This window comes from Cephus cinctus, unplaced genomic scaffold (assembly GCF_000341935.2).
Source record: "Cephus cinctus unplaced genomic scaffold, Ccin1 Ccin1_scaffold0076, whole genome shotgun sequence".
Lineage (NCBI taxonomy): Eukaryota > Metazoa > Arthropoda > Insecta > Hymenoptera > Cephidae > Cephus > Cephus cinctus.
Window position 1 is genome coordinate 93,295 of NW_014332817.1, and position 15,032 is coordinate 108,326.

The following is a 15,032-nucleotide window of genomic DNA, read 5'->3' on the forward strand; positions in this document are numbered from 1 at the left end:
TTTTTTTTTTTTTTTTTTTTCTTTTTTTTTCGTCGGACGTTAATTATTAATAACGTAATCACTCATTCCCACACTCGCACTCGTGCCGTTTGTCATTTTTCAATATTCATACCGATAACGCATACGTTTAATCACCCTTATTCTATTCGATATTTAAAATACCATACCTATGTATATATACAACGTTGAAGTTTGTGCCTAAGTTTCATCAACCTTTATACGTCACCGTTTTCCACATCTTCGTAAATCCTTATCTCTTTAATCGCATTAAAAAAAAAAAAAAACCCCTCTCACTATTCAAGAACGTAACTCCTAACGACTAATATCCATAATTACTACTTTTGTCTGACTACCCGAAAAAGGCTTTTGCTACTTTCAAGGTACGCGAATTCGAATTAACTCTTAACTATAGAAATATCGTATATACAGATCGAGTGCATTGTTCCAGTGGTCGTATGTGATCTAATGTAGGTCAGGTTAGGTTAGGTTAGCCTAACGCCTTCTACCCCATCGAATGGAAATCCCATTCTCCCGCCCCACGGTATCTCCGACTACATCCTCGTCGTTAAAAATGACGATCAGAAGGAATATTCAGAAATTTTCGAAAAAAAAAAAAAAAATGAAAAAAAATGAAAAAAAAGTGCCATCACTGTTTCCATAACTTTTCTCCCTCTAAAAACAGCGGATAACAAGAAAAATCTATTGTTTTCGAGTTATTCACGGTTTATCATAGCCTTCAGCTTCTTCTGTCACTTCTATGTAAAATCCATTCGCGAGACAGCGACAATAATTGTGGCAGTGCTGATCGAAACCGTGTTTCAAGGAAAGAACTGTGGTTTTAATGATTATAATATTTTCTCTCTTTTTTTACCTCCTTCAAAATTTTACGTCACGTCCGTCACGATTCATCGTACAATTTTGTTTTCCAGCGCCCCCCCCCCCCTGGTATCACCCCTTGGAAAATGCGAGGTTCCTTTCTCGATACGCAATGCGACTCGTTACGCGTTAAGTCAATTAGTGTACAGGTATTTTTTGTGTATCGCTAATTAATCCTTACGGCTATTATTATTATGAATCGGAGTGCCAATCGTCATAGCGATTTATTTCCGATTAAGTTTTCATATAATATAATCGCCCCTTCGGCTCGTAATATCGTTAATGTGTATTATCGTAAACGTGATATATTAAGGCCTCTTAGTTGCTAACGACAGGTCATCACACTTTTTACTTTTTTTTTTTTTTTCTGACCGCTAAATCTCCTACCTGATATACCAAAGCGACAAACATTTCACCTGTTACTTGCGTGCCCCCTCGAACTACGCGACGTATCGACTCGATAAAGTTCATTAAAATCGTATTCATTACACAGTAATAATGACAGTAATAAACCATACGGTGTTTCCCTACAGTTAACGCTTGAGTGTCGCACTTATAATATATATATATATATATATATACAAGAATACAGGAAAACAGTAGCAACAACAAAGTTGCTGCATTTAGAATCGATTCTCTGTATCCCGTATCTGTCTGCGTGAACCGTACGTGTCCTATCATTTTTTATTTTTATTTTTCATCTTCCCACATGCGTTAGACTCTTGTGCACGAAACGGTTAATAACGGGAATAAAAGTAAAAAAAAAAAATACACATAAATCATAAAAATTTAGCTCAACGTAAAATTACCTGAAAACAAAAAATTGGAATAGACGGATCGAATGGAAAATTTTGTTGGACGGGTTACTCTTTTTTTTTGGGAAATTAAAAAAAAATTGGATATAAAGGAAATCTGCGAAATTTTATGCCGATCGATCTGTCGCGATCGATCGCAATGACGTTCTCAAGAGATTCTCTTGTATTTCTGTAGCAACTTTATTGTTTGGTGCATCTTGTGCCAGCCACTTTCCATAATGAAGGCATATTCGCTATTGTAGGGTATATCTTTTTTTTTTTAATTATTTAATATATATATATATATATAACGTAGGTACCTTAACGATTTACGCATTATCACCTAGCCTCGTTATTATATAATTTAATCGTGTATCGCATGTGTGTTGTCTATCTCTCATGCGTGTGCATATGCCAGGTATAACAACTCCGTACGTATGTATAATATGTATAAGTCTAATATCGACGACTCAACGTGAAAATTAAATTCGCGAAAAGCGTCGCCATTTTTTATTATTTATTTTTGTATTCGTACCCCTTATCAGTTACACACGCGTGAGATGCATGACGTGCGTGACCTAATTTTTTACAGCGAGGGGAAAGTGTGTATCTATAAATGCGTGTACTGTCTCTGTCACGTGTAATTAAATGCCCAACTGACCAGCTACAGTGAGCTACGTATTTACAAAGTATGCTTTTTGCATCTCATTAAGTTTTCGTTATTTTTTGCCTTTCTCTTTCGTATTCTCGTTATCGTTTTTTCTCTCTCTCTCTCTATACTTGGCGATTACCTTAATAGGAAACATTAAACTTTTTTTGTTTTTCTTCATTTCTCTTGCGTGTCAACTATTTGTTTATTTGCAACAGTTAAGAGTAACCATTGGAAATAAACAGATCATATATATATATATATATATATATAAAGAAAGACTCATCTACTCTACTACACTCGTCGTGTCGCCCTAAAAGTCGCGCGCACCTTGTCGCCTCCCTTCTTACGTCGTCGCCACGTGGACGATCGATTTCGCGAATTTCGTTCTTCTTTCCCATCTATTCTCGATAGGTTAAGGACGAAGGTTAAAAACAAAAATTTGACAAGTTCAAAACCCACGTGGCGACAGTCTGACGTTTAACGGGAGCCGCGTGGGTGTCCTTCCCGTCACCGTTCACTTTCTGGAAAGAATTAGTACACGGGTTTCCCGTCGTCGACGATTGTCGTCGCAGTCGCCGTCGCCGGGAACGATCGTCACGATGACGAGAAATCGCGGACGATGAGATCGGTCGTAAAAGAACTTAAAAAAATCGAAGATTTCTCTCGAGTCAGAGGACTTGAAAGTATACGGTGTCCTCCGTCTTTTGCATGAGAATGAAAGCAAAAGAACGCAAGAATTAAAATACATATTCGAGGGTCGCGCGCAGTTGCCGTAAGCCTTACGAGGAAAGGATATAGAAATCGGAGAAAGATTTTTTAATCGACTGCGGTAAATGTAAGGGAAAAAAAAAAATGATTAGTTGGGCTCTCTCTATTCTTCATCGAAACGCGTCATGGGGTGATTGTAAAAACGGCAGCATTTATTGGCTATTGGCAGGACGTCAATGGCTCCTTGGACCGTGAGCGAACGGAGAGAGAATGAAAAAAGAAAAATAAAAAAGAAAAACTATTTACAAGTCATTCTCTCAAGTGAATTACGTTTGCAATTTTCTCAAAAAATTTATCTCCGTTTCCTCGTGCTGTTTGACAACTTTTTTTTTTAACTTTACCAAATAACTCTTATTCGTCATCGATCCGTCATTATGTGGCGATTGATTTCTTTCTTTTCATGTTTTCCTTATACCCATAAATTTTATCGCTGCTTCGTTAACTCTAATTCATTCCCAACTACCTATTTATATACCTCCTCTGATGCTACAGCGTATAAAGATATTTTCTCTTAATCTCTTAATATTTTCACACGCTTTTCATTCTTCGTGACAATAATTTATTCTGGCCAATCGCAATCGTGCTTTTTAAAAAAAATTAACATTAAACTTCGAAGATTCATTCGGAGAGCATTTTTCATCATGTATAGAGGACGAAATGATGTGTAGTATATATACATATATGCATGTATATAAAAAACAAACAGACATAAATAGAGTAAAAGTCTGCCTCGTAATTGCTAATCGTAATACAGCAAACAGTTACGATTACAGAAGTATCCATTAGTCGCGAGAGAACTTTTTTTTACATTTTGCATTTTTTTTTATTATTTGTATTTACTCCATTCGAACCTCCTTTTCCATCTGATCTTGTGTTTTTTTTTTTTTTTTTTGTTAAGTTATACTGATACTCCTCTGTAGCCTTTCGTAACGCTTTATTATTTACAATGGTTGATACGCAGATTTTGTATGATTTAAGAGACACAAATGGAAATACAAAATCTTTGTGAGCCGACTTTGCGTTTAACGTCCTGCTGTATTTTCGCTTTTTTTTTTTCATTTTTCAAAATATTCGAATTGAAGTTTCACGACGCCTCTGCACAAACTTAATTTCTAAAATTGATTTTAGTGAAAAATATCCGAAAGCTCTCCGCGACTTTTAGAGCTTTTTACATGTCGGCATCGATTACCTGCCAGTAGGAGACGAATTTTGTTATACAGCAATATTTTTCCAAATTTCAATGATTTCCCTGTCAAATACGTTAAAAGATAAATTTCGCACGTATTCTTGAATCCGATGTAACTTTCGGTTGGAGGATCCATATAAAATTGCGACACGAAGTCGTTTGCTTAAAAAAAGTGATTGACGCGTAACTAATGAATAGTAGATGCTACGTCGGATATGGATAAAAAAGAAAAAAAAAATAATAATGACCGATAAATTAAAAAAAAGCAAAACTTTCGGTAACGATTAAAAAAAAAATGCCAAAATTTCGTTTCTCTCGCACTAGTGGAACGCTAATTTTCGTGTCTTAAAATTACAGGCGTTATTATTTTCTTAATTAAAAAAATTGGCCTACAATCGATTGCAGAAATATCAGGACGAATCGACGATCTAAATGACGTAAATGGTATGATACGCAACGCACGTAACGCAAGTAATGTAGTGTTGTACGTGAACTATATACAGATATGAAATGACATATGTACAAATGAGCGAATATCATGTCCGCCGCGTTAGACGAGACAGTGAAGTGATCAGAATAACAACGGACAAGATTTGAAAAAGAAATACAGATAAAAAAACCAGAGACGATAAAGGAAAATGCAAAAGTAATTAAAAGAAAAAAAAGAAAAAAAAAAAGTAAGAACAAAGATAGTTCAAAGAAGTAAAACTAAACTGGAGTACCTAGAGTAATTTACAATATTACAGGATACACGTAGCTCTTGCATTGTTTGTTCGTAAAACTCGGATCGCGTAGAAAACTAAAAATAATATTTCTTCCACGGCTGCTACGAGCAACGTAAAATCCGCTTCCGGTATTTCTCTCGTAACTTTCATTGAGAACGAGACCAAATGTGGACCCTACGAAAGCATCGCGAGTAAATAACGCAGAATAATTGCCTAAGTCCGCGCTCGACGTATTACTTCCCTACGTATAGTGAATCGCGCCGCGCATGCGCGTCACGGTTATTAAAAGCTACTTAAATCGTCCACCAGAGTACCTTGCGCACTTTCGCAGAAGTGAGAAACTCAATAAAAAAAAAGGAAGGTACTGAGACGAGAAGAAAAAAAAAGAAGAGACAACGAGAATCGCGCTTTCTTGTCGGCGCGATAATAATAAAGGAAAGAGAAAAAGAAAAGCACAGAAGGAGAAACAAAGATAACGGCGATCACCGTCCTCCCTAGTTCTTAAAGCTTATAAGATACACTTTGCTCAGGGTGTCGTAAATTATTCCCTGAACGGATGTCTAGCGGTTACTGTTTTTTTTTACCTCTTATTCTAAAATCACACTCAGAACGTATTCATATAAAGCCAGTGCCGATTTCGCGCCATTATCAATGAAAATACTAACAGTACGTGAAAGCTACGTGAAACCGTGTGTACACACCTTAAAATCGTTCTAGGTCGACGGCGCGGGAATAAAGTAACTCCGGCACGTCTCGTGCGGGACGTCGCAGGGCAGCCGCGCGAAAATTATCGCCAGGCAAAAAAATGCTATCCCGCTACACGTTAAAAAATAAACGCTCGTGCAGTTGTCTTACTTATATTTACAACGTGGATTATTTCTATGCGACTATTAATCGCCCCCTACGTACACACCTCTTTGCGCCTTTTCTCATTCTCCTTTTCTTTTTTCCTCCCGAACCTTTCTCACATTTCTCTCTCTCTCTCTCTCTCTCTCTCTCTCTCTCTCTCTGTCCCTTGACTTCTCTATGCGCCACTGACCCTCCAAGCGCGCATTATCGTTCGGATCGCGCACGCTAAGATTCTTCGGCAGTGATATTGAAATTCATCGTTACTCTCCGCCTGACGCCTCTTTAATTTATCTCGCCACCTTCCTTTCCCTCTATTTCACTCTCGCCATTTCACCAATGGTCATTCTCGCACTTTCTCCCCAATTTTTCTTCTCGTCCCTCTTCAACAGCGTGGGCGCGCATGTCACCTTTTACATTAGGAATTGCACCTTCCTACTACACGCCTAACCGAGACGGCTCTCCGACGCCACTGGGAATTCCACGTGGAGGATCGCATCTGCGCGACAACACAGTGATCGATCGCATTTAAAAGATAATACATTTTTATTAGGAAATTTCCCGTGACGCGAGACTCCTCGTTCGCGGAGAGCCGCAATTTTTTCCAAATTTTTCACACTTTCACTCTACCCAGCGTTCTACCATCTTGTAAGTACTTGTGAACTTGGGGTCGCGTCCTGTACGTCCGCTATCTTTCTCTATCTTATTGTATTATCCTGGGAATAGCGTCGTTCGCGCTCTCGCTGAACGCACGGAACGAGGGAGAAAAAAGAAGAAAAAAGATAAGAGAAGGAAACGCAACGGGGACGTCGCTGCACGCGAGACGCCATTCAACGCATTCGGCATTTACACGTTAAAAACTAATATTTTAATACCTATTCGTACTGCATGCGTGTGTATGTATATAATAATAATAATATAATTATATATATATACATATACAGAGACGCATTTATATATGTATAATGTTTGTATATATAGTCAATAAATGCCAGCTGTCTTTGTGTAAATGAAAATCTAAGAACTGGCCCGTTTACTATTCCTCCATATATATATATATTTACGTGTATATATATATATATATATATATATATATATATATATATATATATATATAGTTCTTTCTTCTGGGTCGCATCTTTCACTGCGCCATTCGCCGCCTTCTGTACAGTGTACTCTGTTTTCAACCCTATTCTTTTTATCTCCCTTTATCCTCATCTTCTATATCCGCCCAACCCCCTCTTCCCCCCATTCTCTCATTTTGGCATAGCGCACTTCATCCACACAACTCTTGCCGCTCTCTTATCCGCAACGCCTTACATTTGCACTACGGCAAAGTTCCTTTGTCTTTCGTCTTCCGCCTCTTCGTCTTCCGTCTTCTTCTTCTTCTTCTTCTTCATCCGCGTCTACCGCGTTCTCGTTCCCTAGTACTATTTATATTCAGCTAGTCGAAAAATTGAGGCTACATGCTCGGCAGTCTATTGTCTCTCGTGGCTCTTCACGGGCTTCAAAATACGATGATCCCAGGACATCCAAACGATCCTCCACTTCTTTTACTTCTTATCTTCGCTCGTACTTCCTTGGGATTATCTTGCGGGTTCGCTTCCCTTTTCGGCCTGCCCTGTTCTTCGCCTTCCACTCGCTCTCCTCTCTTAGGATTGCCTGCGTGGAATCGCTTCCAGGTCTCTGGGAGCGAGCTGTGCTTTATTCCCATTGCTGGGGCGAGGGTGGCAGGTCCATGGGATGCGCCACCGTGGAGCTGCAAGTCGCACAACGAAATTTTAATTAGTAAGGGTTAATCAGTGTCGACCGTAATGAGATTCTTGCCAGTTAAGTCTTTGACGTTGACGTCACTAGTTGGCTTTTTCAAATCGAAGGAGGGATTTGGCTTTGAATCTTTTTTGAAATTCTCTGCACCTGGTATATTAACTTCAGCCTTTATTTCCCTTATTCGATTTCAATTGAAAGTCTCATGATTTTCTACAACTCTTCCGGATCGATCCGATACGTTTTTTCTTTTACTAAGTTTTATTAAATTGTTACCTCTTAAATGCGCTACTTTTAACGATACTCGGATCGATCCGATCTTCATAAATTAATTAGAAAAATTACAAAGACCATTTATGGCACTCTCGTCTGATTTCCATGCAGCTGTCAGCATGCGTGACAGCCGTCCGTTTTTTTTTTTTTTTTTTTATCACTTGACGCGAATCACAAGTCGCGATTGCTAATTACATACGTGTAATGTTGCCAAAGCACTACGGCACACCTTGAATCGTTGCTTTGCCAAGTATCGAACTTTAGTTGCGAATACGTAGGGATAAGGTGGTACATGAGAAACAAGATAAGTCAATGAAACAAAATTGGGATGCCAAAGAGAGGAAAATACGAAAAGACATGTAATCTGGCTCGACTAGCTGATAAAGCGAATCGCCTAGTTAATTTACAGACTTTACAGGCTTCTTTCGGTCGTAATTCACAAGTAAGGATTGCTTGATATCTTGTCTGTCTTTTTTTTTTTTAATGATAAATCGGAACCGCATTTTAGTTTTCTTTTTCAGCATTTTATTTTTTCCCCCTTTAACTAGATAACGGCACTCTTTTTTATTGTATTCTATGTCGTTTCTCTTAACGTTCAACTGAATTTTGACAAATTTTTCCAATTATCTGAGATCTTTTTTTTTTTTTTTTTTTTCTCAACCGAAATGGACAGTTTACTTGGCAAGGCAATTTTTCGTACGCGAATACACATAGGTAAAAGTGATCTAACTACGGGATAGGAGTGGGTTATGGGGTTAAGGGTTGTGACGGTCAGTATTATATCCTATCTGGGATCTATGGGAAGTGTACGAATGGATCTTTGGGGTCCATTGTATGAATATGGGTTCTTCAAAAGTAGGGGGGGGGCGGGGGGGTTGATCTTGCTAAACGGGTACTTTCGTCAAGTACAACTTGATCCTCCTTAGAACTTTTTTCACATACCATTTTCTCGGTATACACTGCGGCGAATATAATAATAATAATGACTGAAGGCTGCATGGTCGATCAGGCCTTCACAAATAGTACCTTCACAGTGTTAATTAAGCTTTAATTAAGCACTCTGATATTTACATGTAATTATTATACAACATTAACGAGTAATTCTCGTGTCCGCACAGGGTGATCTGTGACCGGGGTGACCGGTTAAAAGCCACGTTTTTTTTTGTTTTTTTTTTTCAAATTCAAAGAACGATTACGATGAACTAAACATCACCATAGTCTTTGCACGTAATTATAAAAATTTTTTAATTGCCCTAATTAACACAATAATCGCACAAAGAGCAGCTCCTTTACAGTTATTCGAAATTTACCTGACAGTTCGCCGTCTGTCCAAAAACATTAAAAACTAAACCTTTCTTCTCTACCGAATCAAACAACTGTCCACGTCCAATTCTGACTAAAAGAAAAAAGTCCTTTAAGAAAAAAAGGTCCCTAATGCAATCCCAAATGGAAGACCTTACTGGTAAGTGATTATTAGCCACTGTCAATTACATCGTTCGACACTAGACAAAAATCGGGGATTTTAACGGGTCACGAGGCGTAGCGCCACCCTGTATTACACGTGACACTCGACTGAGCTCTGTAATGAATAAAAAGATAAGCTAATATAAAGAAAAAAAAACAAAAAACGTAAGGTAAGTTTAGGTAGGTACCTCTGCGAGCGAGGTTGTTCCGACTATAGCTGATTTCTCGGTCATTCATTCGTTCAGGAGGAGACGTAACGATTGGTAGTAGTAGTAGTAGTAGTGGTAGTAGTAGTAGTAGTAGATGATAGTAGTAGTCGATAGTGGTAGCTGACAGTGGTAGATAGCTGATTCGGTAGTGGTAATGTGTACGTATACGCGGCGCACGGTGCTGGGTTGGCAGGTGGCTTGCTCTAACTTGACGGCAGTAAGCAAGACGATAAAGATCAGTACAAGTATCACATATCACAAGGATCATGAATTGTTTTTGTTTATGGGCATTGCACAATCATGGAATCGATCACGGATTCTCAATCGAGAGAAGTAGGGTAGAGGTAACAAGATTGGGGTTGTATGACAGGTATATACACAGACAAGGTCTTATAGCGTGGCTTGTGGGGTGGATGGAGGTTATTGTTGAGGTTGGATAGATCTTGCATTGTTGGATCTTGAGTATACATTAGTTATCATCGTTATGAATGAATCGCATACGGTAGTATACTATTGATATGCGTACTGGGCATCGTTCAAGGGAAGTCATTTTCATCGTAAAATATTATTCCATTGTCATTCCTCTTGTTCCCATCGTTTTCCCTCTATTCTCCATTTTTCGCATACACTTCCTCTCCCCTTTGCTCCAGCCGACACGCAGCCCTGTTATGCTCGTGCTGCCCGATGAAAGAGGTTTTTCCGATAGCTGACAATGGCCAACTATCGTGCGACGACGGCAGTTCGCTTGCTTTCGTATATATATTTTGTAAAGTATATATACCGTAGATTTTTTTTTTATCAGGAAAAAGTGGCAGGACCCAAATTGCATGTCTGTCGCGCGAGACTCGCTCGCATCGTATATGTCATATATAAACCATATATAGAAGTGCACGTTAGTGCAGGTATATATAATATATATATATACGGCGGATATTCAGGGTTTTGGTTGGTTGGCGTTTGGTTGTTTTGTGGTTGGTTGGTTTGGTTGGTTTTGGTTGGTTGGTTGGTAGGTGTGCCTGGCGACGTATTTCGCACTCCCATCAAAGGGGGCTTACCTTGCGAAACTCTTGAAAGCCGCGGACTGCGGATTTATGCAGAGGGGCACGCGCGACGTGTTCAGCTGTTCCGCTATAAATTTGTGCATTTCCTCTGAAACAAGGTAAAGAGAAAGAGAGTTAATGCGTGTCGCATAGAGCAGGTTGACATTTATTTTTTTCAAGCTAATATTTAACGTTGCAACCACGGATCGTCCTCTGGACTATACGGGCTCTCACCTTTGACCTGCTGTACGCTCGTTAGCTTTCGTTCCCAGTGATCGTTGAAGGGATGCGGCGTTGCTGGCTCGAAGTCGGTCGTGTACTGCCTCATGCCTGCGTTCGTTGTGTAGCAGCAGGTGCACATGCAGGAGTGATAACGTAGTCTACCTTCGTCGAGATACGGATGAGCCAGGGCGTCCACGACAGTGATCCTCTTGTCCTGGAATACATTGAATAAGGGTTCTATGAGGGGAATTTCGAATGATCCTAAGGGGGTTGGATTTTAATAATATAGATCTCATAGATCTCTCTGGTTGGCTCAATGAATTGTCAGACGGACGAATAAGAGTATTACGTACAGGATCAAACACCAGCATCTGACAGAGCAGATGAACTGCCTCGTGCGTTGCCTGACTGCTCAGGGTGTAGAGGGACGTTAACGCTGGCGGCTTAGGGGCGCGTCTCAGCATGTGTGACCGTGCACCCTCGCAGGCGTACCTCATGTCTTCCAGGGTCGGCGTTCCTAGGAGTTCCGTGATGAGCTCAAGCTTTCGAGAGAATGGGACAAACAACAGAGTTAGTTTGATGATTTCATTAACCAAGGCTCTAACGTATCCCTTCTTGTCAGGGTCTCACCTGCTGAACTGGACTTTGTGCTTGAAAGAGGATTCGCCTACGAAGAAGCTCCCCGAAGATGCAGCCCACGCTCCAGACGTCCACCGCTGCCGAGTAGTGTCTCGCTCCCATGAGGATTTCTGGCGCCCGATAATATTGCGTCACCACTTCCTGCGTCATGTGTTTGTTCTTGTCCGGTTCTTCCACCCTGGCCAAGCCAAAATCACAGATCTGCAAGGATACGAATTGTTTGACGTAACTTTGTAAATTAACCCTTCGTTTGACCCGGCGAGGGTAGATTTTCGAGTTTTTTTTTTTTTTTTTTTTTTTTTTTAAAACAACAAACTTTTTATACCTTCAGGACGCAGTTGCTGTTCACGAGAAGATTTCCAGGCTTGATGTCCCTGTGCAGGATTCTGGCCGAGTGAAGATACTTCAGTCCTGAAACAAGGTAGATTCATCACGTACGCGTTTGGATGGTCCAAGGGAAGGAAGGATTCGAGGATTTCGAAGAGACCCAGGTAACCCGATATTCGGCACAATGACGATCAAGAAATTCGCCTACAGTCTATCCTATTTCTGGTACTGTCCTTCGCACGAAGTTTGGCCGCGTTCGCGAGGGACGAACGTGTAAAAATATAAGGGGCCCTTCTCCTCTCGTCGCGCGACATTCACCAGAGATTATCTCTCGTTTGTCGCGAAACATCCAGCGGAGCATTCGACGCTCCCCAAAACCGAATTGCACGTGGAGCCCGAAGGGAAAACGGGGCTTGGTAATCTGTTCCCTATTCAGTTCGCACCCCGTGCTGTGCCGGGGTGGTAGATACGTGAGAGAGGGAGACAGAGGAAAGCCTCGGTAGTGCGGTGGGAGTGCGAGAGAGGGAGACAGAGTGAAAGCAACCAAGTGAAACAGCAATCAGAGAACTGAAAGGGCAAGGGAGCACAGGGGGTACAGTCTGTGCATGTGTACAGTATCGGCATAGAGCGCAAGGGAGAATGCCAGCTAGGGGTGGATTTAGTGCAATAAGAGGAGAAACATCAGTGGAAGATGAGGCTGGCGTGAGTCACGGTATTCAGAGCTCGACTTCTGTCCGGTAATAAAGCCGGTAATATCACCAGGGTAATCCTGCTCGGGTCTGGAGATTTTCTATTAAAGTCACGGAGCCGCTCCTGATGCCTGAGAGATCATTGACGTACAAAACTTTTTTATAAATTACTTTTTTTTTTTCATCCAAAATTAATATATTTTATTATTATTACGTGTGCCGTGATTCGTGATCCGTGGCGGGTCAATAGGCCGGTCTCCGAAGTCCCGTAGAAATATTCGAGATAAAGGGGAAACATCTAAACGGCCAGGCCACGTCAACCCACTGGTGGAGCAGTGCGTTTCGTTTGATCGAACCGTCGGCACGGTTACGTCACGCCGTTACGCCTGTCACTTGGGAACCCGCCAGATAAATTGCTTAGTTAGATTAATGTAACGGGCTGATTAATTGCAGGTACCGAGTGCCTAGTGAATGCACGGTTTGCGATATTCGGTTGATTAGGTCAAATAATTTTTCATTAGAAATTCAAAGCTATTCGCTACTGTCTAACGTCCAATCGTCATCGTACGGGAAATCGTCGAAATGGTATTTTTTATTTTCAATTTCGATTCCTACCTCGGAATATGTTAATGGTCTTTGACGCGTAGAAGGGCAACGACACCCCCGCCAAGTTGGGAAAGATGCGTTGACCTTGCGTTTAATTTTAAAGCGCACGCATTTAGATGCACCGAATTTATCTCGGACGCTCTCTGTAAACAAAGAGCTTTGCACGAGAGCTGTAAAACTATTTTCAAACGAACTTTCGTGACTCGTCGTCGTCGCGGCGGAACGATATTTGGCTGGGGTGGGGGGAATTCAACGGATTAAATAATTAGAGGCAAATTTTGAAAAGTAAAATAAAAGAGAAAAAAAAAATTGAAATATTTTACAACAAGAAATACAGTCTAGGGCGAAGCGGATAAAAGCGCTTGAAAAAAAAAGAAAAAAAAAAGAAAAAAAAAATTTAAGAACAGAATAGAGAAAAGCTTGAGTCCTCGTCAATTGGCTTCTCGTTACGAGCTGACGTCACGTCCGTCAGGGATTTATCTTCATCGGAAGTGAACTCATCGCCTGGAGGACCTTAAGAAACCGGAGGAGCTAGATATCACCCGGCGGATGCTGCGGATACGACACGGAACGCCCATTTTACGTCCAACGGCACCACGAGAGACCTTTTCAACTTTGACCCCTGGGTTCGGCGCACCCAATTCCCGCTGTTCCATTTACTAGGAAGGCTAACGTTTCGAGCAGCGACGGACGATAGATCCCAACCCTTTTTTTTGGTTTCACCGTCTTCGCCCCTGTTTCTCGTGGGTCACCCTTGTTTCCTACCCTGCGTCACGTTACTCCGGGCACTCGTGAATTTTGGCAGGATGGGCGCAGCCAGGATCGAGTCTGCGAAATTGTGCGACATACCGGGTGTGCGGTGAGAAACAAAAATGGTATAATCGCATTCGCGAATATTTCGCGTTTTCCCTTGGTCTGGCCATTTATAACGCTCGTCCGACTATAAGCCGGCTGCTACTCCTTGTCAGTAGTAGGAGCCCCGCTGCCGTCAGCCGTTCCGCTCGTTTCAACCCACGCCCGTATAACTGTACAGGGCTAAGGGTAGTTGCCGCCTGTTTTCCAGTCCCGCGCGATCCCCGAACTCATCCGGACCACGCCCGTACCCACCTAGCGTGGCTTCCACTTCGTCAGATGAACCGGAACGAATATAGGTATCTCGACTATCTCTACGCGCACTGCTCACGGGCTCTACCTACAGCCTTCCCGGGCCGGGTGAATACACGCTCGAGAGCTTGGGTCCAGGCACTGTAGCAGAAGAGCCAGTTCGGCATTGGACTCTTGGAAAGAGAGTGTACGAGGAAGTGGAAGAAGTCGAGTCGAAGAAGAGGTTCAGCGAGCGACCGGATGACGGGGTCTGGGGTCACGGATGGGCGGCGGCAGGACTGGTTTGGGCCCCGTGAAGGAACACTTCTATCTTACCTAACTATACCCTATGCCACTCTCTACTGTACATACCGGGTGATTTATTATTAACGACTTTCTACGATCTATCCTTGCTCGTCGCTCAGGACAGACGGAAAAATAATATTGGCCTAACTCTTCGAAATTATTCAAAACCCCTACTTCGCACGGGCAGACAGTGAAAACGTAGGGCATATTTTTTTTTTCGAATTAAAAAAAAAATAATTTTCAATATACATTCCGCATTCCTTCGTTCGAAACGCATGCCGATGAATACTACTGGATCGGAAGTTAAGCAAGGGAAATCGGATGGGATTTCCACGGATCAAAAGATCGCACAGAGGGTGGCCGAGGTGGGTAATAAGAATAAAGGGGGGGAAAAAAAAGATTAAAAAAAAATAGGGGTCGGTAGAAAAGAATGCCTTTTCAATGTAACGTCTGCCATCCGCGTAACACTGATCACATTATGACTGAAAATTAATGCAAATCTCATAAGAACTTTCTAGCGTAGTCTCTGGGCTCTTTGCTACCAACCTCCCCTCCGCCCC

The 15,032-nt window shown here is 41.4% G+C and overlaps 1 protein-coding gene across 7 annotated transcripts in view; it reads right to left on the reverse strand.

The window, feature by feature from the left end:
* Positions 1–1,228: 1,228 nt before the first annotated feature.
* The window catches only part of LOC107270001 (serine/threonine-protein kinase NLK), a 69,841-nt gene continuing 56,037 nt past the window's right edge, over positions 1,229–15,032 (reverse strand). For 3 of the 7 annotated variants that reach the window (XM_025087875.1, XM_015744577.2, XM_015744569.2), the window contains exons 6-11: positions 11,787–11,872; positions 11,453–11,662; positions 11,176–11,364; positions 10,835–11,036; positions 10,616–10,709; positions 7,552–7,606 (exon numbers count right to left, since the gene is read on the reverse strand). In XM_025087875.1, the coding sequence (XP_024943643.1) occupies positions 7,552–7,606; positions 10,616–10,709; positions 10,835–11,036; positions 11,176–11,364; positions 11,453–11,662; positions 11,787–11,872 (836 nt within the window). Of the gene's footprint in view, positions 7,607–9,539; positions 9,768–10,086; positions 10,710–10,834; positions 11,037–11,175; positions 11,365–11,452; positions 11,663–11,786; positions 11,873–15,032 lie in introns of all 7 variants that reach the window. The other 4 variants (XR_001538203.2, XR_003060537.1, XR_003060538.1 and 1 more) reach the window with 4 other exon arrangements.